We start from the raw sequence: 27,244 nt of genomic DNA on the forward strand, positions 1-27,244 counted from the left end.
TGAGTGGCTTTGTGGTGGTGGTAGCTTTTTCTTACAGCGTGGCTGGACCCTGGGATATGTACAGTACAGACTTGCAACCAGGCAGTGTTTTAAATGTTTATGTATTTAAAATATCAAAATACAAAAAAAAAGAAAAAGAAAAAGAGAAAACAAAAACCTAAGGTGACAGGGAAACGTGCTTGAGTTCTGTTCTGTTTAGATTCTACCTGTGAGTATGGCTAAGGAAAGGTGATGAAGTTACAGAGAACAAAAAGTCCTGAGACTGGACTCGTTCTGCAGGCCCAGAGCCTCCTGAGCACGCTGTTCTCAGTGAGGTCTCTGGTCATTGGCAGTCAATCCTCTCGGGTGTCCTCGGGTCTTCCCCTCTTGCCATTCCTCCTGTGAGGCTCCTGCCGTTGGTGAGCTGAGACCAGGGCGGCGTCCGAGGCTCAGTCCTGTGTGCCGGGCACATGTGTCGTACTTGCTTAGCGTGGAGCTCCACAAGGAGGAATCTCCCTGGGTGACAGCGGGACAGCTGAGTTTTGAGGACTGTGCCGTGTTGCTTTGAGAGTGTCATGGCGTGGACCCTGGAGCTGAGGCAGGTGGGAGCATGGTGTTCTCAGGGAGCTGCTGGGAAGCTGCTTGGGCCAAAGCACAAAGATTGAGAGCGGTGAGAGCAGATGGGGCTTTGTATAGTGAACGCCTTAATCTTTTCCTTTGTACTCTTGTTTGTTGGATGTGACATTGTGAAAGAACTTTAATATTGCTGCATAGCTTTTATTTGTAATTGTTGCTTAATATGACTGTATTTACATCCCATCATTTATTATAATTTTTAATGATTGACTCGGGTGAAGTTTTTGTGATATTTGTTTATTTATTTTGTATTTTTGAGGCAGGATTTCACTAAGGAGTTTAGGCTAGCCTCAAACTCACTCTGTAGCCCAGGCTGGCCTCAAACTCAACAGCGATCCTCCTGCCTCAGCCTCCCAGGTGCTGGGATTATGGCTGTGCACCATCATGCCTGGCTGTTTAAGTATTTTTTAAAATAAAATTGTGCATTCTCTTAAAAAGTAACCCACTCACATAGCTCATAATTTTAAAGGTGCGAAAGGGAAAAATCTTCCTTTCTCTTCCTGATAGGCATCTGTCTTTTGCTCCCATTTTTCCTTTTTGTTAAGAATTGTAGCACGGTATATGTTATTGTTGGCACTACAACTTGAAGATCTTCTCATACCAGTACATAATTTCTTCAGTTAAAGTCCACTCATTTAACTGGACTGGCCTTGATAGTCATTCGGTTACTCCCGCTCTTTGCTAATTCAGGGCTTCTGCAAGTGACTTTGTGCAGAGGTGAGCCTGCTCGTGAGGAACTTATCTGGAGGTGGTTATTTTGAGTTCTTTATTTTGTTTTATTTTATTTATTATTTTATTTTGAGTTCTGTCGGGTAGGTCATACATTTCCATTCCCTGAGTGTCACTTCTGGAGGCTGGTGTTTTCCTTCTTTGGGAAATGTCTGCTTCTTTTCATCCTTCTTGACTGCCTGTGTGTCAGACAGAGTGGCCACCCCATCGATGGCCTCTCCTGGGACACTCCTGCTCCATCCACCACCAGGGATTCTTCAGGTGCACGCCCTTGGGTGACAAGCGCGACCACCTGTCACCCTTGACTCTCCTGCCACCCTCTCCTCCCCCTTTGCTTCTTGTGGTGGCCCTGGAGGCTATACTGTGCCAGTCCGCTCACCTCTCTGAGCCCAGGGCAGATGTGGCCAGTTCCACAGCATGAGTCACCTCTGCCCTCCCCACGGTGAGGTGGGTGGCCCTGGGGACCCACTGCCCAAGTCACAGCGGGCAGCTGGAGTTCCCTGGGTCCCACCAGCTTGGATCTGATTCTGGGGCTGGTGTCGGAGAAAGCTGGGACACTGGACACACATGTGCCTCCCTCCCTGGGTAGACACTGGATGCTGTGCTGGATTTCCCAGGCAGGCATCCGAGTTTGCACCTGGCTGGTGTGCAGGAGCTTCCCAAGGTTTCAGGTTTCTGCAAAGCAGATTGAGTGGATAGCTGTTGAGTCGATGCTGTGGAGTCAGGAGAGCCCGGGACTCCTGCCGACATCCTTCCTTCTGCTTCCTTTGTGAATAAGGACACTTGTGCCTGTGTTTGGGCACAGGCAGATAGGGCAGGACAGTCTCCCCATCTTGAGATCCGTAGTGTTGGCTCGTCAGCACAGCTCTTGGCACCTAAGGTCACGCACGTCCAGCGGTGAGGAGGTGGGTTAGGGGCCTTTCAGGTTTTCTTCTCACTTAGGGTGCGAGTTCTGTCCCTCCTGACGGGTGCATGCAACCCTGCTGTGGTATCCTGGGGACTCCGCAGATAGGGGTGATGCCATCATTGTGTCACACAGCAAACCTGTCCCCAAGGGTGGACAGACGGAGATGGTATTACTGTGTTCGAAGTCCCTGTTCTTGTCACTCGTTCTTTGTGTTATACATAGGGGATTGTGTGGATGGAAAGGAAGCGTGACTAGCTTCTGTTCTTATGGACATGCGAGTATACAGCACCGCTGATAGAAAGACTGCGCTGAGTCCCAGAGTTGAGAAAGGCCTCGCTGTTTCAGCGGCTTGCTTTTTTCTCTGATAGGTGGGGAGCCATCGACCCATGGCTGGGGCCAGACAGCAGGGGAGAACAAACACGAGGGAGGCCCCAGAGCTGGGAGTGTCTCAGCTTAGAGAAGAAGGGAGGGGAAGGATTGGGGTTCCTAGGAATGGAGGTGTGGGGGAGAACAGGAGTGGACCTGGGAAAGCGGCAGGCTGGGAGCCGAGCCGGGGAGTGCGGTGAGGACCGTGGTCTGTGCAGAGCTGTGCCTGGGCCCCAGCCCTGTCATCTTCTCCAGAGAGGAGGTGGGAAAGTTGACAGCCACGGGAATGTGCGTTTGCAGTCGGGGTTGAGCAGCCCCCTGCGTGACCCTTCGTGCTGTCGCTTTTTGTTTTATTAATGTTCACTGACTTACTCAGTTTGAGGGATGGGAAACTGAAGCCTTTGGCTGACTTTGGATGTTGCTATTTGTAGCTTTTGAGTCATCAGAACTAGAAATAAAAGCCTGGCTGTCTGAAAATAAGACATTGGTCCATGTGACAGCATGTTAATATCAGAATTGAGGAAGTTTTTTTAAGTATAATTTTATTCTGATTACTTCTTGCCTTCGAATTCTGAAAAGATTAAGATAGCTGGTATTTGAGAAATACAGACTTGAGTTCTGCGCATTTCAGCAGCATCGCGTGTTCCTGTTAGCAACAGCTGATGGCTAAGTGCGGACAGGGTCCTTACCAGCGGGAGTGCTGACTTGCTGACAGGATGTGCTCAGGAAATGTTGGCAACGCTCAGATAATACTTCTCTCAAGCCAGTTCAGTAATTGACTTCCTGTTAATTCCTGGGTCTGGCACCCCCAGCATTCGTGCGGGAATGGGAAGTTCCCAGCTCTCTTTCGCTTCCTACTGAAAGAAACTGTAGCCAAGACTGAGAATGTATTTAGGTAATCTTTGTCAAACTGAAGATTGACATGCCCTCCGCCAAGCTGAAGAAATGTGAATTTACATCAGATACCAGGCCTCAAAAAGTATTGAGATGATCTCAGGGAGTCACTGAAGCAGAGGCTGCAGCAGAGCCAGGGCTGGGCTCCCCCCGAACCCTGTTCTCTGGAGGCTACGCCCTGAAGATCTCCGCGGCCCTCCTCACTATAGGAGCAGCCACGTGCTCCATGTGTCTGACGTCGTAGGGCGCAGGTCGGAAGTCTGATGAGGGTTTTTAAGAAAGCTTTTGTCTTTCTTATAAAAGGGGAAACTGATGTGGTAACGTGTCTGTGGTCCCAGGTACTCAGGAGACTGAGACAGGAGAATCTTTTGAGCCCAGGAGTTGGGAGCCATCCTGGGCACCGTCACACCCTCATCTCTTAGGGAGCAGACGTGACTGGCATGGGCTCCTGGACTGCCCCTCGTTTGCTGTTGTCCAGAGCCTTTTGACCACGAGGCAGTTATACGTGAAGATGAAGCTAAGGCTGTTGTGGCAAAAACAGAAAACCTGAGTGTGTGATGCCGTTGTCTTGTACCTGGGCCGTTTCTAGGAAGTGACCATTCTCCAGTGGAGAGAAAATCTTTTCCTATTTAAGGCACTGTATGTGGACTTTCCAGTGTGCTCCAAACTGGAGCAAAAACACACTCTATCTAAAACTTGGAGTGGATTTTATGTTATTTTATTTTTTTTGGATTTTATTTTTATTCCCTAAAAAACTTGTCATCTCACAGAAAATACTCTTTTAAAATATTGATATACACATTTTATTTTTTATTAATACATTATATTCACCCTGGGGAATTTGGTAATATACATGCTGACTCTTGGCCACTTTCCTCCCGTTCCTCCTGCCCGCTCCACCCCCAGACCCTGTTCTCATGTCCACGGGCCACCCCTGTCTCCAGCCATCTCTCTTCAACCCTAAGGCCAATAGACATGGACATCAGTGAGATGGCCTCTGTCACCACACAGTAATTGCACACTAACATGACTTCTAAGGAACGTGATCCTCAATTGGCCAGGCGTCAGAGACCGAATCTTGACAGCAACAAGAGAGAACATGGTGTGAGAAACACACACCATACACACAGTAGTTATTAGCAGCTTTAGAAAGGAGTGAAACTGTGACCCAAGCCTTGAAGGTACTGTGCTGGGTGAAAGCGCAGGCGTAAAGGGCCGGTGTGTGTCCACTTCTGGGGAAAGGAGGCGTGCAGGCAGGAAGGAGGAGCTGTGTTGCTGAGGTGGCTTCGTTCTCAAAGGGTGAGGAGGTTCTGCGGAGGGGCAGGGTGAGGCCACGTGAGAGAGTGAAACACTTAGCACTGCTGTGCACTTTAAGTGGCATAGTCTGTGTTTTACACATTTAACTTAAAAACTGAGAGCTGCAGGGCAGTATCCCAGTTAGAGCGGGTAAGGGGATTCAGTGAAGTCACAGGATACCAAATCCACTTAAAAAAAGTCAGTAGCATTTCTATATACTAATGAACTATTCAAAAACGGAGCTTTACAAAAACGAAATTAAGCTGGTTGTCGTGGCGCACGCCTGTAATCCCAGCACTCGGGAGGCTGAGGGCAGGAAGGTGGTTGGCAGTTGAAGACCAGCCTGGGCTACAAAGTGAGCTCAAGGCCAACCTGAACTGCATAGTGAGATCCTGTCTCAAAAAAAACCAAAGAAAAAAAAAACTAAGAAAGCAATCCCGTTTACATAATAGCATCAGATAAATTTTAGTAAATACAACCAAGGAGGCAAAAGACTTGTGCACTGAAAGCTACAGGTCACTAATGGGAGAGACTAAATAAATGGGACAGATAAGTGAAGCTACCTCACGTTCCTGGGTGAGAAAGTCAGTATCCCTGAGGTGTCCAGACTGCCCAAAGTGGTACGCAGACCCAGTGGAGGCCCTGTCAGGATCCCTCGTCATCCCTCACAGAGGTGAGAAAACATTCCTGAAGTTCTTGTGGAGCCACAGACGACTCCGGGCAGCCAAAGCTGTTCTGGGCAAGAGCAAAGCTGTAGGCCCCAGACTCCTGGATTTGGAAGCATCACACAAAGCTGTGGTGGTTAGAACGGCATGGTGCTGACAGAGACAGGATGGTCTGCACACATGGATGGATTTGTTTATTTTTTAGGGGCTGGAACTTGAACCCAGCACCTTGATAATCGATTTTTTGACAACAGTGCCAAGACAACACAGTGGAAAAGGACGGTTTCTTCAATAAGTGGTGGTGAGGGACCTGAATCTACAGATGCAGAAAAATGACACTGGCTCCTGTCTCCCCTCACCACAGGAATCAGCTCTGGAACAAAGAGTTGAACACAATCCCTGAAACCATGAAGCTGCTAGAAGGATAGAAGACAGCTTCGGGACAGGGCCTGGGCGGCAGCGTTTGCAGGCAGATAGGGTTGTGTCCCAGCATGGCACTTCCGGTCCCTGGCGCCCTCTCTGGCTCTCCTCAGCTCTGCTGTCTGGCTGCGTGGGTGAGCAGCTTCCCCACTGGGCGTAGCCTGGCCCAGCCCTTCCGCCACGCGCTTCTGCCTGGCACAGACCAGAAACTGAGCGGAGAGCAAACCTCCCTTCCTTAGAGTGCAGAGTGTCGGGTATCTTGTCCCAGTCATGAGAAAATTGACAGGTGCAACACACAATTATTGTTCAACTAAAAATAAAAAATAATCAAATAGAAGAACTTTTGGATAAAAAATTGAAAGAGGAAAGCATAAAAGTGATGTTTTTTAAAAAGCCCACAGACTTCTTATTTAGAAAGGATCATCGTTAGCACTAGGTGAACACAGTTTCAGACATCTTCCTATGGTTGTATTCAGATGAAAAGATGGATGGATGGATAGACAGGTAAAAACACAATGTTTATTATATGTTATTTAGTGAAATGCATTTCACAGGAAAAATAAAATATTTTCACTCTAGCTTCTGTTCAGAAATGAGGTTAAAAACTATTTCCCCATTTTTTGGTTGTGCCTTAATAAGCATTCTGTGAACCTTTTACATCTGAGCTGCCAGGCGTGGCCAGACCTGTGGGGCCTGGAGCAGGTGGCTCTGGGCACATGTCCTCAAGAGCTCCCAGTGGGCCCAGGCTGTATGGACGCCCTGTGTTTGCGTGTGCATTCACAGCTCTGTGAGGGGGCGCTGCTGCCGGCAGGCTCAATGCTCAGCATGGGTTTGGATTTCGCCGCTGTGTGGTCAGCCCTCAGTCGCGGTGGCCAAGTCCTGAGAAACAACCTTGAGGAGGATGGGTTGGTTCTGACCCATGCATTTGGTGGTCTTGGTCCAGGGTTGGTGATGCTGCCCTGGGGAGGGGTGTAGGGAGCTGGCTGGCTGAGGAGGGCATCACCAAGCCCAAACTGAGCTCCAGTCAGTGCCCCGCGCAGGCTGCATGTGTGGGTGACGAGGTAGCAAGCTCAGCGCCCTGTGTCTTTCTGTCTTGGATGACAGCATGACTCTGTCTGTGTTGGGACAAGGCCCGTGTTCCTGGTAGGAGCCTCGACTTCTCCAGATGCTTTGCACAAGAGTTAAAGCATTCATGAGGTCATGGGTTAACATTTTTCTGAGGTGTTTCATTTGCAGGTTTCTCTCTAACAGCCAGTACTAGTGACTCATACCTTTAAAAGCATTATATATGTTATTTTGTAATAAACACACAACAGCTCTAACAGTGCTTTTAAACTGTGGTTCATATTCTGTGTCCATTCATCTATCAGACATATTCTTAGGGGCAGAAAAGCTAAATCAAAGGATATATGTGCTATGAAGAGCTTTAGTAAAAAAATCGACAAGTTACGATTATTTTATTCTTACTGAGATTATTTTGATTGTATCCTGCTGTAAAAGTTTTTTGGGCATGCTTTTTTATTACTAAAAATACAGGTGCAGCTTTTAAAATTGACTTATAAGACCTTATAAGAGTGATTGTATCAGTCTGATGGCAGATTCAGGAAAAGGAACACCCCTCCACTTCTGAGTTTGGTATATATCTTTTGCTTGTTCTGTTTTCTAGGAATTTGCCTTTTAATTTTTTCAAGAAATTAGATCTTAAAAAATTTTTATGCCTTTTAATTATTAGGGTTTTTTTGTCTTTTTGAAACAAGGTTTTGCTATGCTGTTCAGGCTGGTCTTGAACTCACTTTGTAGCTCAGGCTGGCCTCAAACTTGAAGTGATCCTTCTGCCTCAGCCTCCTGGGTGCTAGAATTGCAGGCCTGCGTCACCACACCCTGGCCTTAATTATTAGTTTTGAAAACTGTTATAAATTTTAAATTTTTAGTTTTGAGAAAAAAATCCCTAAATTTGTGGACTTTTGTTTTGCCACTGTAAAAAATTTCTTGTTACCAGTTATCTAAACTGAGCTTAGTTATGAGCTTCTTAAATTACTTTCATACTGGGCTTGGTGGCACATACTGTAATGCCAGCACTTGGGAGGTAGAGGTAGGAGAATCGCTGTGAGTTCGAGGCCAGCCTGGGCTGCACAGCGAGACCCTGTCTCAAAAAAAGGAAAGAAATGACTTTCACCCTTTGTTGTTTTCAACTTGGGGTTTAAAGAATTCTGTTAGTATATGTATGCAGTATGTGATGGCTACATCTGTCGTGGGAAGGGGTACATACATGTACTGCACCTCGATTCTTTTTCATCCCTTTCTCTTCCCCTCGTCTCCCCCACCCAGAACCCCTTCCATCTCTACAAATCAAATGGATTCCACTGAGTTTTGTCTAGTGGAAGCTTGACATTGGGAAGATAATCTCTCCTTTCCTTCGTGATGGTCAGTGAGAGCCAGTGGGTGTTTTAATATTTCAAGGGATAATTTCCCCCCAAAGTTTTTAAGTGTGAAAGAATGAAACTCCAGGTTATATTTGTAAACCACCTGTGCAGTTCTGGTTTTGTTTGAACTCCCTCGCCACTACTCCTGACGTAAAGCTTGGTGATTTATTTTGCAGAAGCTCTGCAACCTTTCCTGGAAGCCTGCAGCAACTCTTTATTTTTTCGTACTTGTTCTGTGCTGCTTCGAACCCCTAAGCTTGATCTTCAGATCCTAGAAAAGCTCAGTATTATTCTCCAGAAACTTTCGAAAATCAAGTAAGAATTTATTTCTTACATTTTTATTGATATATTTGTTACTGATATATATGTTAATGTGATCATTTAGGTCTTAATGAATTCCAAACCAGATCAACTTCAATTGTGAAATCAAATTTCTAGTCTTCAGATACAAAAAATTAAGATTCATGAGTATTAAACCTTACCTGAGACCAGTATTTAACAATAGATGGTATGTAATAGTATATGAAACTAAGAGCAGGTTGCTTGTTTTTTGTGGTGCTGGGGATGAACCCAGAGACTATTTATTACATGTTAGGCAAGTAAGTGCTCAGCACGGAGCTCCACTCCAGAGTCCTAAGACTAGGGTTTGGCCGCCACGTACCAGTAGCAGGACGAGTCACTGCACACTGGTGCTCTCAAGTGCCACATGTGAAAGTCAGAAGTGTGATGACTGCATTTTATAATTTCTCATTAATGTGCTGAAGGAAGTTGAGGGATGAGAACGCAGCAGGCAAAGCAATTTCGAATGGTTTTAGCACCTGGGTTTGTTTAGGGCCTTCAGAGGCTTCCTTCTGCTGCTTAGGGTTTTCTTCTAAGAGTCAGGGGCTTTCTCTCTCCTCCTCCTCCTGCTCTGACTCATACATTGGTAGGACCAGTTTTTAAACCGTAACAGAAGGGTGTAGATTTCAAGCTGTTCTTCTTGAACTGGGTGCAGTCTCATGTTTCCTTTGAGCCTACCCCAGACACCTACCCATCGCAGCATAATTTTGCCGCTGGTTCACCGCTCCCCTTGGTCCTGGCCCCTGACCTGAGAGCTCCACCTGGCTGCGCTATCCCTAGGTAGTGAGGACAGTGCACCCTTGGGAGACTTGCAGGCAAGCTGTGGGGGTCAGTTAACGGCCGTCCAGCTGTCTTCCGCTCAGCTCACCACGGCTCGTCCCCATCTAGAATCAAGTTGGCATACTGCTCACTGCCTGCCTTGGCTGCACACTGGGCCTTGACTGCGGACGAGATGAGGGAACCCTCCTGCGGGCTGGCCGGGCCAGGGGCTGTGGTAACATCACCCAGATGCAGTTGTTCTTTACCCCTTCCTTCCTTCAAGAGACTTCGAAAGAGTAGCCCCAAAGTGCACGTTTACCGTTCTGTCCACAATGTTTTTTGTAGCTCTGGTTCATTTTAGACTTAGAGGAAGAACCAGAGCAGAGCTGGGCCTGGAGGGCTGGGAGCAGCAGTGCCTGGCGGGTAGTTTACCCCGGGCCCTGCGGGTAAGCAGGACACATGGGGTCTCCCTCAGGAGACAAGGAGCTGAGAAGACAGCGCAGGGCCGCATGTACTGGAGCTGAGTCTGCTGTGCCCTGGCACCAGGCCGTGGCAGAGTCAGCGTACTCTGAACACCCAGGCGCTGACTCTCTAGCTGTGGAGAAGGAAATTCCTTACCCCAGCAGTGAGCAGGTGCAGTCTTCAGGACTGCAGAATGCCAACTGCACTTCAGTGCTTTTCCGCCCAGCTCTCCTGGAAGCTGTTTGGTGTGTGTCCACACTGAACTCTTCAGCCAGCCATTCTCTCCACTGTTTTTAGAAAGACATGCTAATTTCTCCCCTTAACTCGTGAGTGACCTCTCAAGGTCAGTAGACGAATCTCCGAAGGGTGTGTAATGACATAACGTACTCACTCCCCTACAGGAGTAACAAGAAGCTCTTTGAACTTTTTACCATTCACCTGATGCTTCAAGAGTTACAGCGGACCACGCATCCGGAGCACGCCTTCCTCTGCATCAACCTGAACTCCACGCTGTTCAATTTGGGACTGACGAAAGGCAGCTGCCTGGCCTCCAGTGCAGGCCATTAGACTGGCTTGTTTATATTTCTACAGTATATATCTGTTGCTTAGTTGTAAAAAAGAAAACTCGACAAAGTAGCTGAAATTTTACCAAGTTACCAGTAACATCATTTATCATGACAGATAACCAGGAAAATTTTTTCAGCTTGGTAAATGAAATCTGTAGGTGCTGTGGACTTTTTGAAATATTTTTTAAGGTAATATGAATGTACAAGATGGCATTTCCAGAATTTATGACACTGGCATTACTTTTTATAAAAGTATCTTAGGAAAATTCTTTCTTAAAATTATGTCATTATTTGGAATAAAATTGGTGCTTATGGGGGAACAGATAAACCATGTTTTCATAATATAGTAGAATCCTCCATTTGGGAGGCAAAGTATGTATTTTCTAAGCTCTTTCTTCTTTCGTGGTGCTGAGGATCCAAGCCAGAGACTCACGCCTGCCAAGCACGTGCCCTGCCCGGAGCTGGCACCCTGGCTACAGCACATGCCCAAGCACTGGTCTTCATGTCACAACACACACCGTGACCTGTGGGTTCACCCAGGAAGCTGGGCTGGGTCAGCACTGAAAAATCAATTAATGTGAGCATTCATGTGACAGGCCTAAGAATAAAGATCTTGTGATCGTAGCAACGGATTTGGAAAAACATTTTTTCAAAAACCCAACAGCTATTCATGCTAAAACTGTAACCTAGGAGTAGAGGAGAACTTCAGCTCTGAAGAGCTACAGAAAACCCTGGATGGATGACCCTCGGTGGTGAGTAACTAGAAGCTTTCCACAAAGACAGGAGCCAGGCAGGGAGCAACACCGTGCTGAGAGTCTGGCTGACGCGAAGCTGACTGGGAAAGAATAGAACGGCTTTGTCCACAGGCAGCTGTTGTCTTTTAAAAAGATTCTGAAAGAATCAACAACAGCAGAAAAAGCCCTCCTTGGAACCAGTACGCAGTCAGAGCAGAGTTCAGGGTGTGAGGTGAAACAAAAGCCAACAGTGAGCACCTGGGACTTGAAATTAGAAACACAGTAACTCCCCAAAGTGAAATATTTCGGTATAAATCCAGCCACTGTGTAAAAATTCCATAAAGGGAAACTGATGCACTCAGAGAGTACTTAGGTAAGCAGAAAGCTCCTCTGTATTAACAAGATGTCAGTTCACTGCAGAGGACCGGGTGGATTCGCTGTAACCCAGTCAGAACCGCAGGGGTTACTGTGTGGGTATCGACAAGCTGCGGCTGCGGTCCAGCTAGGGACAGGAGAGCTGAGGGAGAAGACCCAGCCTGCTTGCTCTAAAGCGGCGAGTGCCAGAGACCAGCCCCTCGCTGGAACAGAACAGAGATCCCTGAAACACCCACGTGTCGTGCTGTAGTTGGTTCCCATGACGAGCACTCTACAGCTGCAGCCTTGCAGCCCTGCAGCCATTACTTCTGTGAAGACATCAGCCCCAGAAACATCTCTGCACCTGGATTCCTAAGATAGTTGTTTCAACTCGTAGAACCTTTCTCCATGTAAGTTTCCTCTTAGCCTGGTATGGGGATGCACACCTGTCGTCCCAGCACTCGGGAGGCTGAGGCAGGAGGATCACTGTGACTTTGAAGCTATCCTGGGGTACATCCAGCCTAAACTACATAGTGAGACCCTGTCTCAAAAAATGAAAGTCTTCTTGACTCAGCCTCCCTAGGTATGTCTGTCATCCATCATGGCACGCTATCCTAGATTATAATCTTGTTTGTTCTTGAATAGACTCTGTCTGTCTTTTCTGAGAGCTGCTCTGTGAAGACTTCTGGTCGACCTGCTCTGGTGCCAGAAGTGGGGTCTGTGGCAGGCTTACTCCAAGAGGGCTGGCAGCCCCCAGACTGGAGTGCAGCACCCATCTGAGCTCCTCTGCCGCTGCCACCCTCAGTCACCTTTGCTTCAGTGGCTCTCGCGTGGTTCCCTGTCCTCCCTTTAGGTTGAGTTTTGAGCCATTTGGGCTCTGGGTGAGGTTGCCTTACTAAAGGATCTCCATCCATCCTGGGACTGTGAAAGCCTCCGTCGTGTCTGGAAAGCCCTTTCTGGCTGACAGCAGTTCTTTTTGGTTGGATACTCCTGGTTTTGTTTTTGGTTGCTTACACACAGCAGTGAATTATTTGACTCTCTAACTTTTTTTATCCCTGCTGGTTTCTGACACCTTTTGGAGATCAAAAATAAACACACATTGGTGGGCCCGGGCTGGGCAGCCTAAAGCCGTTAGGGCAGTCACCACCATGTCAGGGGCTTGAGTCTCCAAACACGAAGTCTCCTGTCCGGGTTCCGGGCAAGCTCAGCTCCCCCTGAGCACAAGGGTACCTCTCTCAGGGCCGCACACCCAGGGCAAAGAGCGTGCACCACGGAACGGAGGGACGCGGTGCAGCACCCTGCCAGAACAGAGCCCTGTGCCCAGACTCGTGTTCTTCGATGGGTTTATGGAATTCTCTTTTGCTTTGAAGGAATGACTGGAAAGTGGAGTGGGGCAATTCACTCAGGCCCCCTCCTGTCTCAGGAGCTATTCTATTCCCCATTCCTTTTCTCCACTAAATTTTTACTCTAAAAGAAGACGTGGAGTGGAATTTTCAAAGTCCAAGGCGTGTCCAGACTCCTTGCTTTGTGGGCTCCAGCGTGGCTGTATGTTCAAGCGTTATGGTCCACTCGTACGCACCTGTAAAGCAGTGGACGCTAGGCACAAAGGAGAGTTCAGAGGAATCCCTCAGGCTTTCCCGTCTCATTTTCACTGGGCCTGGGCTGAGGAGACTGGCTGGGAGCTGGCAGGTGGGGCGGGATGCCCTGCGTGTACGGGACGGCACGCAGGGGCCTCGAGCGCCCTTCTCCTCCCGGCTCACTTTGAATCTGTTTTTCTTTTCTTTTGGATACCTGCCCACTCCAAAAGAAAAAACCCAGAGAAATAATTATAAAAGTGAAGCCCTCAGGTAAAGCAGGCCTGCTTTTTTTAAGTTTCCGATGCAGAATCCAGGCAGAGACACGCACAGCGCCGTCTCATCAGTGGGTACCTGGAGTCGGTAATCTAACCAAGAAACAGCCCTGCGTGCTGCACTGATGCAGTCTCAGAACACACCTTTCTGACGTTAGGTATTTTAGAACTCTTCAGAAAAAAAGCCACATCTATCAAGGGAAGCAGCTTTAGGCTTTCAGAGGCAAGAAAGTAAGACTGATGAAGCGAGTCTCATTTCGGGTGCCTGGTGTCTCATCAGAGCTGTCACCAGCAGAGAAAAATGTGTGTTCTTTCTTTAGATGAAAGGGGAGAAAATAGAACTTTCCTCACTTGCTGCTGCTTGACTTCTTTGAGCTGAAAAGAATATTTATGTCAAAGAGGCACATTTTGGAATGGCATTTCCTGAATTCTTTAAATGATTAGTTTTGTTTAAAGACCATTTCAAACATAATTGTTAAAAATAAATTTGGTGAGTGTAAGTAGCTTAAAATTTTAAGTGACTTTTCAGTATTGTATTTTATGAAATATGTCTACTTAAACTAGTTTCACATATCTTTTTGATAAGTGCCTGGCGTGGTGGCACACACCTGGGAGACTGAGGCAGGAGGATCATAAATTTGAGCCCAGCCTGTGCAACCTGGCAACTTGGTGAGACTCTGTCTCAAAATAAAAATATTTTAAAATGGGGCTAGAGTTGTAGCTCAGTGCAAAGGCCCTGAGTTCACTCCTTAGTACTGGTAAGTTAATGAATAGTAGATAATTCAGAAAATGTCTAAGCCATTTCCAAGTAAATTAGAACTCTTCAGACCAGGGATGCTGTTACTGTGTTCCGTGCTTGCTTGGAGATTGTGTTTTTTCTACGGACTCCAGTGAGCCTGCCAGCCCTGTGTAAAGTGTAAACACGCCTGAAGCAACAGCGCATCTGACTCTGGAAAGGGTGCTGTGAGGGGTGAGGGGACTGTCATTTTTAAAACTGCTGTGAAGCTGCTTCATGCAAAACTTTGTCTGGAGATTGTGTACCAAGGACAAGGAAACGTTGGAGTCTGCTCTGCCAGGTGCTGGTAAAACTGGCCGTCTGAGCAGGTCGCTTGAGCTGCTTTGTCACACACGTACTTTGGATCCAGCTGTCCTTTCATCGCCAGTCAGTGTCTGCTCCTAGACCCCGGAAGTAACCGGGGTGCTCTGTGTGCCTCCGAGCCTGACCTCCGCTCTGGGGTCTTCCCATTCTTACACGCTCTCGCGCCCCTGCGGCTGATCTCACCAGGCCACGTCTGATCTCTGTCTAACCCTGCTTGAGAAAAGGAGAATGAAGTAAAGGTTTTTCCTGCCTTCCTCCCTCCTCGCCCTTTCCCTTCTAGATCTGGGCTGACAGGAAAGAAGACATTTGTAAGAATCAGTTCCTGAGTTGTGACTCTTGTAAATTTGGCCCCGGGTGCCCATTTTTTGTGTTTTGCGGCCTCCAGCGCGAGACCCGGTGAGTGGGGTCAGGCCCATATGATCAGGCCGCTCCGAGCTGCACTGTGGTCCCAGCTGCTCGGGAGGCTGTGGCACCCCACACCTTGAGACAAGCCTGAGCAGCGTAGCAAGACCACTCAACACCCACACTGCAGTTTGAGGAGTCAGTGATGATTTTGGGAAAGGAATCTGATCAGAGTAAAAAAAAAGATTGTGATAACCTAAGAAAAGCAAGGAAACAGCTTACAAAAAATAGTCAGAAATAAACATGGGGGCTGGGGATGTGGCTCCGTGGTAAAGCTGTCGCCCTACATGCACAAGGCCCTAGGTTTGATCCCTAGCACCACAAAAGAAGTCCCCCCAAAAAACCAAAAACGCAACTCCAAAAGAAAAAAAGGGGTTGTAGTTAATGGAGAAAATGATGGTCATAGCACGTCCTGTGGCCAGCACCTCAGCAGCAGTGAATGGGCAGGTGAACCGCACACCGCGGTCCAGTGAGGTGTTCGTGGTGGGGACTGAGTTCACAGGCGTGAGGGACGTGGGGAGACCGAAGTGCACAGCACCGAGAGAAAGGGCGCCCAGGGCTAGTGCTGGGCACCCAACCCCACCTGTGCCGTAGGCGGCCAGACCAGAGACAGCGACAAGGCCAGGGTTAGCCAGGGGCGGGAGGAGAGGGTGCGCACAAGGCCTTGCTCTGTGAGGCACCATCCTGGTGGAAATGCACCACCACGTGTCAGCCCTGCCTGTGCAGGGAGGCAGGGGCCTGCTGTGTGTGACACTGATGCTGGACGGGTGTCACACGTGTCCTAGCCTGTGCACAGAGGACTCTTGGGAGGGGACCTGCTCCCTGTGCACTGGTGGCTGAAACGTGACAAGTGAGAGGCCCTGGGTGACCCTAATGGTGGTCACAGGTTCTGTCTGGCCAGTCCTGTGCTCGGAGGACTGGGTCCCCACTGCTCCCCACCGCTTTTACTCCCCAGACGCGAGCTGCGCCCCGTGCTCCGCCCTGGCTTGCAGCCTGGCCACGGTCTCAGCCATGGGCCAAGCATGGAGGCCGATAGGCCTTAATGTGACCTCAGACCGTGAGCCACCACGGCTGACACCTCTGGCACAGTTGTAATGACACCAGCTGACCGACAGCCGTTCCCATGTCCCTGCTGTCGCTGCTTGACCACGTGTATGTGGGGAACCTCTCCCTGACCCTGGGCTCCGGTTGTCTGCCCTCAGCCCTGTCCCAGTGAGAACAATCTCTGGCTCACTGACTGGAAGGACGTGGGATGACTGAGTAGAGCTATCCATAAGGTCTCCCTACAGGTAGAGGCCAAGGCCTGCGGGCCTACTGACCCCTGCTGGCCCCCAAGCTAGGGTGGGAAATGACCGCTGCGTGCCGCTGGATTCTGCGTGCCACATGGCAGTGTCTGTTGCATTCGTGTGTTTACTGAGATTATAATAATAAATTACACAGACTCAAGTAGATACATTCACAGTTAAGACGACTCGCCAAGGGCCCTGGCCTTTTGGGTGGCGGTTTCTTTATGCAGCAGCAGCTCTGTGGTACTTTGCTTCATGAACTAATGGGCAGGCTGGAAGCATAGCCCTGGGGGGTTTCACGTGACCCTGCAATGCTTGCTTTGGCGGAGGGAGTGGCCTGAGCCGTGTGTCGGGTGCTTCCTTCACGGTGGCTGAGCCTGCAGCCTGATCATACCGGGCAGGCAGCCTGGCTTCGTCTCCACCCAGCACCCAGCACACACTCGCGCACACGGGTGGACACACACAGCTCACACGGCAATGTCTGTTTCATTCATGTGTTTACTGAGATTATAAAATAGTAATAAATTACACAGAATCAGGTAGATATATTCACAATTAAGACTTCACTCGCCGAGGCCCCTGGCCTTGCCGGGAGTGCTTCCTGAACGTGTTTTGGTACTGTAAAGTAGCGACTGTCTCACACCATGTAGCCTGGTGGAGGCCTTGGAGGTCAGACTCGTAGTTCAGAATCCCAGAGGCACAAGCCTTCCTTGGGTGTTTCACGTAAGTAACTGACGTGGAGGCGGGGCTCTGGACTGCTGGCTCCCTTGGATGGCGCCTGATGGGGTGGCGGCCCCGCCCTGCCCCTGCACACTGCTCACCTGTGACCGGTATGTCTAATCACAGGTGGGGGTGACAGTTTGCCAGCACCAACACCAGGGGCACGGCAGGGCTCCCGAGAGGAATGAGAAGGACAACTAGCCGTCGCCATGGGACCCTTAGCCGGCAGAGCGCAGGGTTGCTGCATGGGTTTTGGGACACAGCCATAGCAGGACTGCCGGTGATGACAGTAACTGTCCAGCCCCGACCGCCATCCCCGTGGCGTCCCCTGCGCCCCGTGGTGGGAGGCTGCTTCTCGCGTCGCGGAGCCCCACGCGTGTCCTCCCTCGTGGTGCTCAGAGTTATGAAATCATCTGGGTCAGGACTGGTTTCACCCGGCGTCAGCGCAGTGGTGTGGGTCTGCGGGAGCTGTGCCGGGCAGCAGCTCTGTCCCCAGCTTGCGGGTACCGGGAAGAAGCCAGCCGCGTCCTGTCCGTTGCCATTTTCTTGCCGGCCTGCGCTGTCCACACTGCGCGGAGCCCCTGGGCTGCTTTTCTGCTGCTTTCTCCGCTCACCTGACACTCTCCTAACCGCATCAAAGGTCGAGCTCTCTAGGGCCGCGGAGGGGAAGAAGGGGCTGGGACACCAGCCCAGGAGAGTCTGAAACCCTTGGGCCATGGGCCTCAGCCACTCTGACACCCCTGCAGTCTAGCGGCCCCCTCTCAGATCTGTGTCAAGCAGAAGCACGGCCCGGTACGTGTGTGCTGGGGCACTGGCATCTGCCTGAGACCATGAGGCCATTCTCTAGTGTCTCAGGCCTGGGACTCGCGTGTCAGTGGAGCCGGGTGCCGTACACGTCTGGTCGCAGCACACTGGCCTTGCGTGTGGGTGACAGCAGCACACAGCGAGGCTCCGTCCAGGGAGCCTGGGGCACTGCATCCTAACAGGTTTGCCACACAGCCGCCACCTTCCTCTCCCGGGCAGCCCTCACACCCTCTAAGGGCTGGAACGCATCCGTGGCTCCCTCCCCTCCTCACGCTGCTCCTTGGTCCCCTCTGTCTCTGCCTGCTGCTAAGCTTCCACTCTTTAGAGACCTGTTGCTCCACAGGATCTGGCTCCCTGGTCCCAGGCATCCATTGGGTGAATTCATGGCGGTCAGTGGATAAAATCCCTGTGCCCGGGAAGCTGGGCCTGGAGATCCGCTCAGCCTTCACCTTGGGTGGGACAGGAGGCAGGGCTGCTTCCTGTAAGGTGCATGGTGACCCAGCAGAAGCTTGGATTCCACACCTGCAAAGGCCCGGAGACCCCAGCTCCTGCGGGTAGGATGGGACATCCCTGGCACCCTCAGGACGCAGCAGCTGGGGGTGGGGAGGCAGGGGGTGCGACCCCCGCCCACTCCACGATGTCTGCGCACAGTGACTCCACAGCGTCCAGCCTCTCGATCTGCACCAGCTTCGTGAGCAGCTCGGGGATGCTGTAGCCCGCCGTGCTGATGCGGTCAAAGAGCTGCATGCCGTCTGTCATGCCGCCGATCTCGTCCCGCTTCAACCCGAAGCTCTCTGCCAGGTGGCGCCAGGTCTTCACCACGGCCTTCTCGGAGTTGTATGTGGAGCTGAGCATGCGGCTGGTCTTCTCCAGGCAGTCGAAGGGCAGCTCCGTGGGGCTGAGGCCTGGAGAGCAGGACTGACCATCAGAGGGGCCCTGTGCCCGGGGCTCCTGAGGCCAGGCCATCCTCAGCAGAGGGCTCGGGCACTGCAGCACAGCCCCCAGACACTGCACAGGCAGCCCCAGCAGGACCAGGGGTGAGGCTGGGGATATCCTGCGTCCAGCACGCACCTAAAACCCTGCCCAAGTCCCTGGGGCTATGAGTACCAGGTTGCCCGGCTCCCCTCCTGCCTCCCTGCCAGGTGGATGTGGGCGCCCGGCCTTAGCAGTGGAGGGTTCACCCTTGGGAGTGAGGGTCACTCGGCCAGATGCCACCACAGCTCAGGATTCAAGCTGTCTTTGTTCTGGCTGTTCACCTGTCCGCACCTGGTGCATCCACTACATCAGAGGCAGCTGTGACAGGAGGTGGGCACCCTTGGCCAGCACCGTCCACTTCTGAGGGGTGAGGGGACTGCTGGGGACGAGCACACACTGCCCCGTGTGCCTATTAGCACCTAGTCGCAAATGCTGTGGCCCCATAAGATCTGTGGCCGGTGACATCGCCCACCTGTGTTTTGCAGGACATATCCTGTTGCTCAGGGACTGACTACTGGACAAATGACCAGGCTAGTGGGCACAGGCGTTGGAGCGCCTAGATCTTCTGTCGGGCTCCCAGGCCCTCATAATGGCACTGACATCTTCTGTTCTGTGGGTAGGGGCGCCGGGATTCTGGCAGCGCCTCTGCTTGCCGGGACCCCCTACACCCCTGGCTTCACACCTGCAGTCGGTTCAGACAGGCGCGGGCCCCTGGAACATCAGGCTGTGTCTTCCTCATGGCCCTGGCACACCCACCTTCCACAACGCCACACACGTTGGCATACACGTCTAGGATCTTCTTCCTTCGGCTTTGGATCTGTAAAAGAGTTGAGAGTTCACCTGCCTCCACCTCCGCCCTGGCCAGGGGAGGCCGCTAGTCCTCACACATGGCTTGCAGGAGGCAGGAGATTCCCTCAGGGTCCCAGCTAGCACCCTGGTCCTCTCACCTGCACTGGACGTGGAGGTGGGCTGGCACCAGGTTCTGGGCAGGGGGACCAAGGGTAAGACCCAGCTGGCCAAGGGCAGAGCCAGGCGATATCTCCTCTCTGGGGCAAGGATGGGTGCTGAGCGGCCCTGGCTGAGGAACCCCGCCCCATGGCCTCTGTGACAACCAAGCTCCTCAGGGTCCCTGTGAATATGGCCTTATAGAGAGGTCGCACAGTGCCCCAACAGGGCCAGCCTGGCCCAGAACTAGGTAGGCCTCTCCCCAGCTGCCACACTTGCACAGCTGGTCCCAGAAGCCCATGGGCCAGGGCTTCTGATCTGAGGTGAAACACCTGGCTGGTGTGTATAAGTGAGCCTATTTCAGTGTAAAAGAAATGTGCAAAGGAGTTTGCAAAAGACATGTGCAATTGTTCCTGGACTTCTGGGTCTGGCTCCAGGACGCGAGGACCCCAGAATCCAATGCCCAAGTCTCCTGTAAAAGGACCCAGTGCTCATGCAGAACCCACGCACAGCCCTTACACACTGTCCATCACTCTGCCACTTCCAGAACATGGTGTAAGTGCTGTGCGGAGAGCTGGTGAGCTACAGCGCATAGGCAGTAGTGAAGTCTGCGCCTGGAACACACACAGGCTTGCTTCGTCCACTATTTTCTGTTGGGTTGGTTAAACCCATCGATTTGGAACCTGCAGACACAAAGGGCTGACTGCGTGTGTATTTTGTATGTGCTCACGTGCATAGCGTACATGTGTGCAGAAACATACATCGCTGTTACAAAGGGTTTTTCTGTTCTCTGGCATTTCTGATTTTCTGCTTTCCTCTAAGAGGCAGCATATGGAGGGAGACGGCCCTGTCCCTGTGTGGTGCTGGGTGTGGACAGGAGCACCTGTCCTGGAGCTTATCCCACGGGGGCACTGAGGGGACATTGCAGACACCATGGGCCTCACCCCGGCCGACTTGCTGCTGGGGGCCGGCTTCTCCCTGGCCAGGTGCACTAGGGACAGCAGGCACAGCTCTGGGGAGCCCTGCTTGTCAGGTGCTGGCTCCTCGTCACTGTCCACGCTCCGGCTCAGCAGCTGCTCGTTCTCCGATGAGGCGTCATTCTCACTGGGGACAAGAGGAGTACACGTGGGCCACATGGGGAAGCTGCAGCCCTGCTGGGCTCTGTGGGGGTGCCAGCCAAGCACAGTGACCCTTCCTGGGGTAATCCCCACATCCATCCCACAGGTGAGCAGCCGGGTGCCATGACATATCTCAGGGGTGCCCTGCCACCGGGTGTAGAGAGCCGGGTGCTGTGCCATCCCGGGGTGACCTGCAGGCCCGTGTGGACAGGTAGGTGCTGGGACATGTTCCTTAGTGTCCCTGTGCACCTCGTGGCTCTGGTGGCATGCGAAGTGGGAGAGCACATCATTGCTCCCTGCTCCTTCCACCATCCTTTTCGGCGTGACCTGCAGTACCTCGGGCTTTTGAGGCTTTGTGGAGACACTGAGGTCGGATGGCACCTGCTCACCCCGCCCTGCCTGGCTGCAAGGATGCTGGGCAAAGGGCCGCAGAGTGGGTGGTGGGTTGCATGTTTGACCCTGGCCACGATGGCAGGGCGGTGAGCAGGGAGGCTGCAAACTGGGTGGTTTTCTCCAGTAACCAAGTGTGCTGTGAGTGGAGCCCAGGTGCCGGAGGCCAGGTGTAACAGCAGGGCCACTGAGGATGCCAGTGGGCACAGGGACTGCCGCCTGCAGCCCAGAGCGTCCCATGAGTGTGGAGTTCCTGCTGGCTGACTTCAACTGGCTGCAGACTGACTTTTTTTTTTCTTTTTTTTTTTTGGTCTTTTTGGTCTTTTTGAGGCACTATGCAGTTCAGGCTGGCCTTGAATTCACTTTGTAGCTCAGGCTGGCCTCAAACTCACAGTGATCCTCCAGCCTCAACCTCCCAAGTACTGAAATTACAGATGTGTACTACCATGACCACCTTAATTTTTTTAAGGATCAAATTTGCCAGTAATGCCTGCAGTCCTGGAGCTGCAGGGCATAGGACCCTCAAGTCCTGAAGCAAAGCAAGCCACAGTCACCTCCTAAGCCTCAGGGCCTCTCAGCAGTCACCAAGTTCTGGAAATCCTGCTGACCCTGGGAAGCCACAGGCCAAGCATTCCAGATCCTGGCCCCAGACCCCAGAGCATGGGCAGGGACAAAACCCGAAGGCTTTCCTGCCTTCAGATATAGAACATGCTTACACTTCTCTCAGGCCCACAGCTGCCCACCCTCAGCTGGGCACCTTGTTTACCTTGGGGATGACCGCTTCCAGTGTGCAGGGGAGATGCATGGAGCCCTGCACATCGGGATGGAGAGACTTTTCCCCAGGGACCCGGTTTGAATCCCACCGGGCCAGCAGCCTCGTACCTCTTGGTGGTCTTCGCTGGGGTTGCTGTCAGCTTCTCAAAGTCATCTTTCTCAGAGAAGATCACCACGCCATCTGCAGGGGCCGGGAGTGGGTTGGGAGGGTCAGCGGGCCATGCTTGGCTTGGTGTCCCTGGCCACTGTCCCCCACCCCAGGGCAGAACATCTCGAGGTCCCGGCCCAGGAGCAGACCTGGGGCCTCCTTCTTCTCCACATCCTGGCTCGCAGGGGCATCCACACTCTTCCCTGGGGGGCTGCTGCAGCAGGCTGCTTGGAGAGAGGGTGCACGTCAGCAGCCAGGCTGTCCCCAGGCCAGGGACGAGTGTCCGGAGGGAGGGTAGGGTGGGAGCTGTCACCTGGGGCAGAGGGCCGGGTCTTCATGATGTAGAACATGATGATGAGGACGATGGCCACGGCCATGATGAAGATGGTGGACATGGCGATGATCAGCGCGGTGGCCAGGTGCCCTTGGCTGGAGAGCTCTGCGGGCATGAGGGGGAGCCGCGTGAGCACCCCGCGGGCCCCTCCTGCCGAGCCCCCAGCCACGGCTGCCCGCACCGGGCCAGTGCCCCTCACCTTTGTGGGCGTGCTGCGAGGGGGGCAGGGTGCTGCCCCCAGAGGTGCGGGGAGAGTTGGCAGAGACCCCCGAGGAGACTCCTGCACCTGTGGGGAGACACAGGGGCCTCAGGTGAGCAGGGAGACGCCACTGCAGCAGGCAGGCGAGGTGCACGCCCAGGGAACACGTTAGGGCTTAACATTCCCCGCAGAGTGTTCTGATCTCTTTACACAGATGAGAAGAACGCCTGGTAGCAACATGGCTGAAGTTGGGTTTGCGCTTCACCAGCTGGGTTTCCCAGTGGCTGAGCAGGCCGTGCGCTGCACATCGGAGGAGGAGGGAAGCGCGTGTCTGTGAAAGGGCTCCTGGGTGAACAGTGCTTGATTGTGTTTCAAAGACAAACAGCGTGGATGTGCTCTTCCCTACTCATAAGAACAACATCTCTCATTATTAAAAATCCGGAGGAAGTGAGAACAGGAGAGGTGAAGACCTGCCCATGGCCTCCCCATCTAATGCCGACTTTGGTGTATTTTCCGGTGGGCTTTTCCTAAACTGCATCTCCAAAGTAGCCGAGATCAAGCCATCCAAGGACAGGGATGGGCCAGGCCTTCACCGTCAGCTGTGACTCATGAAGTCCCGCGTGGAAAAGCTCACTTAGCAGGGAGAAACAGAGGCTGATTCTGCCATCCCATAAATCCCTAAGGAGTGAGCAGTTGGCTCCAGTGAACAAGAAAGACGACCAGATGGTGGCCCTCCTTCCTCCAGGGCGAATAAACATGGCCACGGCTGGGGTGCTGTTCAGTGCTGAGCGCAAGACCCTTGTGGTTCCGACATCTCCTTTTCTTGCGCTTCCGTCTCTGTCGCTTCTGGAGACAAGTGTGAACTCAGCTTGCATTTCAAAAAGGCAGCTCAAGAGCACGGCCCCTGAGGTCGACACCCTCTGCCCCACCCCACACTGCACAGCCGGCAGTGCCAATACCAGGTGTCTGAGACAAGCTGCCAGCAAACTGCTGTGTTCAGAAGGATCTGGGCAGCACAGGCCTGCGCCTGGCTCGGGGCAGCTGCAGCAGGACATAGCCAGCCGGGGTGGGGGCCTCTGAGTGACCCACGTCTGCATCCCCCGTGTGAGCACCGCAGGCCCTCCGCCAGCCACCCCGCTCCCCCGCCCCTCATAGACAGATGTGGAATGCAGGGTGGCGGCGATGTTCAGGGCTGGGGCCTGAGCTGCCAGTCGGGCCGTGAGAAATGCCACCTGCTCACTGCAGACCAAGGGTAACCGGAAGCTCCTCCTGCCTCAGCCAAGCTCTGCTTTTCCAGTTTAGCCTCCACGCCCAGCCCAGCAGTGCAGCCACTGAGGCTGTGGCAGTTATAGTGCCCCTGTGTTACAATGAGAGCCACTGATCAGGCACCAGCCCAGTTCAAGCAGGACCCAATTTCCTGTTCTAGACCTGTCTGGAAGGGGTTCAGACCTCCGCATGAGAATTGTGTGCTGTGTCTGTAGACCTTCGTCGTTCTCGTCCCTTTCGGGCCCTGCCTGCAGGGTGGGTGACCACATTAGAGACAGAGACACGATATGCCCAGGTTTGTGGTTCTGAGAGGCTGCTACACAGTGACATCCCGAAGGCATGTGCAGCCACTGCTTGTCAGAGCAGTATCTTATCCCGGGACTGGCCGAGAAGGGAAGGACGGAACGGATGAACAGAAAATTCAGTTCAGTCCACGAAAGTGCAGCCACTGCTTGTCAGGGACACTGTCCCTTCACAGCATGGCCTTCAGGGCCGGCCTGCCTCTGCCCAGGGCCCCAGCACTGCCCCTTGCACAGCCTAGCCCAGCACGTGCTCCCTGCCCAGAGGGATGCTGTGCCCCGGCACGGCCCAGCAGAAGGTGGGCACTGTGGGCAGGAGGGGGAGGCCAATTCTGCCAGGCCTCACAGCTCCATGTGCACATCAGAACTGGAGCTGAACCCTGAAGCCGCCCTGAAGAACGGTCCCTGCCGTCTCTGCATTCCCTTCCTGAGGCCTGTAGCCGCAAGAATCTGCGGGAGGGAGACGCTGTCTGGAGCCCCAAGGCAGGTCAGCCGCACCCACACCTGCCGGAGCTGCGCTACAGTGCCCTGCCAGGCATGACCATGCTGTCAGTGCAGTGTGCAGCATATGTGGCTTGTTTTGTCCCCGACTCAGTGTCCTCTGCCCTCGGAGTGTAAGAGAATGGGTAGAAAGAACAGGGGAGGGGCCCCCTGTCCCGCTTGTCCCAGGCCACCAGGCTGACTTCTGCGCTGTGAGGTCCCCTGTGGCCTGGCATGACTGTCATGTTATCAGGGGGAAGAGTGGTCCATGGGGCAGCACTGGGTGTGGCTGGAAGGCGGGTGAGAGTGGTCCAAGCTGGTCCTTGGAAACCTGATGTCATTACACAGGAATCCTGAAGACCCAGGACAGAACTGTCGCAGCATGAATATACAGCTGTGACACGCTGTGCCATGCTGAATAGATGTGGCAGATCGGAAGTCTGGGTGAAGCCAGCCGAAAGGATCAGAGTGCACAGGCTTTGGGGTCAGAAGCTGGAATTGTTCCGGCTGGCCCTGCTGCCAGCTGTGGTCATGGACAAATGGGAGCTGATGGTGGCTGCTGAGCCCCGTCTGCCCAGTCTGGCACTTCTGCAGGTCCCTGGGCCAGCGTGCACGCGCCACACGGCAAAGTCCTGGTCACGTCCACAAGGTATGACATAGACCAGCTCCACACTGGCAGCCCAGGTGGCACCAGGAGCTCCCCTCCCCCCGAGTATGGATGGACGTGTTTCTGTGCAAGATGTCCCTGGGGCCTGGCTTCGATGGAGGCCAATAAAGACCACAGACCCAGGAGATGGGCATGCCCTCTGCTTGGGTCCACACTGTGGGTCCTTGCCCTCTGCTCAGGTCTGTATCCATGCAGGACAGGATGAGCCGAGGCCTACATGGCATAAGCCAAAAGCACCAGCTTCGAGGAGTTGCGACTCTCAGGTGCTGTGGGGCTGTGATGGGCCTGACTCACGTGGTGTGTTCCGGAGCTGTGAGCAGCCGTCCTTGGACTGCATGCCCCCGGCTGTGGATCCTGGCTCAGGAGCAGGTGGTCAGACCCTCTGGGCTGCTGGAACTGGGTTATCCTGGGCTCATCCAGATCAACTGCCTCAGAATCCACTTCTTAAAAGTAGTCCCTGGCAACAAGCAGCGATTTGGAGTCTGGACCTCGGTTCTCAGAGACAGATGTGCAGACCCCACCTGCGGTCTCCAGCCTCGCGCTGTGCTCCAGGGAAACACCTGACACAAGTCAGTCTGGACTGACTCGAGGTCCTGGCCACTGACAGGTGACAGCAACCCACAAGGATGCAGGACCGCAGCAGCAGGTCTGTCTCACACTTCTCCGGTGTTGTCATAACCCCCCATGTTGGCTCCCAGACTGTGAGATGTCTTGAGGCAGGTGTGGAGGACCACCTGGATGACTCCTTGAAAGAAGAGCAGTTGTCTCCATTTTTAAAAATTGTCTTCATTTTGGCTAAACTTGGCTCTGCATCCTGATATGTACAGAGCTCGTCTGGACTGTTCCTTATCCCCTCAGCTGCTTTAAGCAGTGCAGACTGCTCCAGCTGAAGTGCTGTTGTGCAGTCTTTGAAGCAAGACCACAGGTCAGTGTTGTGCCGCCCCCATAGCTCCCAGAAAACATGTGAGCCGGGCAGGATGGAGAGCCGCGCTCCACCCTGTCAGCTGGGATTAAGCCTTGAGAAAGAGGCTATCACTCCACAGGGCGTAAAAAATTACACATCAAGGCTGAAGCACCAGCCTCCAAACATTAGATTCTACCTCAGCTGTGTTATGTAGATTACTCTATCTGCACATCTTTCCCTCTGCATATTGCGGAGGTGTTTCAGGCCCCTGCCTAGCCCAGCTCAGGCACTCACCCACTTCGCGCCACTCTCACAGTCCTCTGTCCTCAAGCCACTCCCCTCACTGAGAGCTAAGAAAGCCTGTGTGTGGTCCTGGGTTGTGGCCCTTGTTCCAGCTGGCCATCAGGTAGCTGGACTCAGAACCCCTTGGCTCCCGACGACTATAAATATGCCACAGTGTCTTATTCTCCCCGTGCGTGGCACTGGTAGTGGTAGGTTGGAGTTAACTCGCTAGGATTCCAGTGCCTTTTCCGTGGGATCACAAATATAAACTTCCCGGACCGTGTGGAGAACCGGAAGGGCTCCCCATACTGGGCGCTTTCCGCACACGGCGCACTGCGCCCCTCTTGTCTTCACAGTGACCTGCGGAGCCACACAGCTGGCTTTCCCAGGAGCGGACGGCGGGACGCAAGCTCTGCCTGTGTGGCTCCGCGTGGTGCTCTGGCTGCTGTCCATACGCGGGCGCCCTCAGGACGGCTGGGGACAGAAAGCCAGAACGCCTGGCCAACCAGCGCGCCCTGTTCTTAGGAGCTTGATGGGTGGCCGGAGGGCTTGCGTCTTCCTTCAGCCTAACCGGATTCATGGGGACACCGCTGGGCGGGCAGGGCACACCTGTCTCCAGCGTGAGGGCTGCACACAGCAGGGCTAACCCCCCGTGTTTTCTCAGTCGTGTGGTGAAGAAAAGGGAAACTGAGGCAGCTGCAAGGCGCCCCCAGCCTCGCAGATCAGGCCGCGGCCGGTCCACCGGGCCTCCAGTGGACACGAGGGCCCCGCCCC

General features: G+C 52.9%; 2 protein-coding genes across 3 annotated transcripts in view; one reads left to right on the forward strand and one right to left on the reverse strand.

Annotated features, from left to right (window-relative positions):
- Ccdc138 (coiled-coil domain containing 138) overlaps positions 1-11,065 on the forward strand; it is a gene marked incomplete in the record, with an annotated part of 55,821 nt that extends 44,756 nt beyond the window's left edge. For both annotated transcript variants that reach the window (XM_013522755.1, XM_013522754.1), the window contains 2 exon segments: positions 8,492-8,630; positions 10,277-11,065. In XM_013522755.1, the coding sequence (XP_013378209.1) occupies positions 8,492-8,630; positions 10,277-10,442 (305 nt within the window).
- Positions 11,066-16,645: 5,580 nt separating this feature from the next.
- Edar (ectodysplasin A receptor) overlaps positions 16,646-27,244 on the reverse strand; it is a 51,876-nt gene continuing 41,277 nt past the window's right edge. Inside the window, exons 6-12 of the mRNA XM_005400813.2 lie at positions 22,573-22,659; positions 22,353-22,478; positions 22,189-22,263; positions 22,000-22,072; positions 20,554-20,713; positions 19,421-19,481; positions 16,646-18,594 (exon numbers count right to left, since the gene is read on the reverse strand). Coding sequence (XP_005400870.1) covers positions 18,269-18,594; positions 19,421-19,481; positions 20,554-20,713; positions 22,000-22,072; positions 22,189-22,263; positions 22,353-22,478; positions 22,573-22,659 — 908 coding nt within the window. The 3' untranslated portion in view covers positions 16,646-18,268. The remainder of the gene's footprint in view (positions 18,595-19,420; positions 19,482-20,553; positions 20,714-21,999; positions 22,073-22,188; positions 22,264-22,352; positions 22,479-22,572; positions 22,660-27,244) is intronic.

The sequence above is a fragment of the Chinchilla lanigera genome, unplaced genomic scaffold, assembly GCF_000276665.1.
Source record: "Chinchilla lanigera isolate Chin_1 unplaced genomic scaffold, ChiLan1.0 scaffold00069, whole genome shotgun sequence".
Taxonomy (NCBI): domain Eukaryota; kingdom Metazoa; phylum Chordata; class Mammalia; order Rodentia; family Chinchillidae; genus Chinchilla; species Chinchilla lanigera.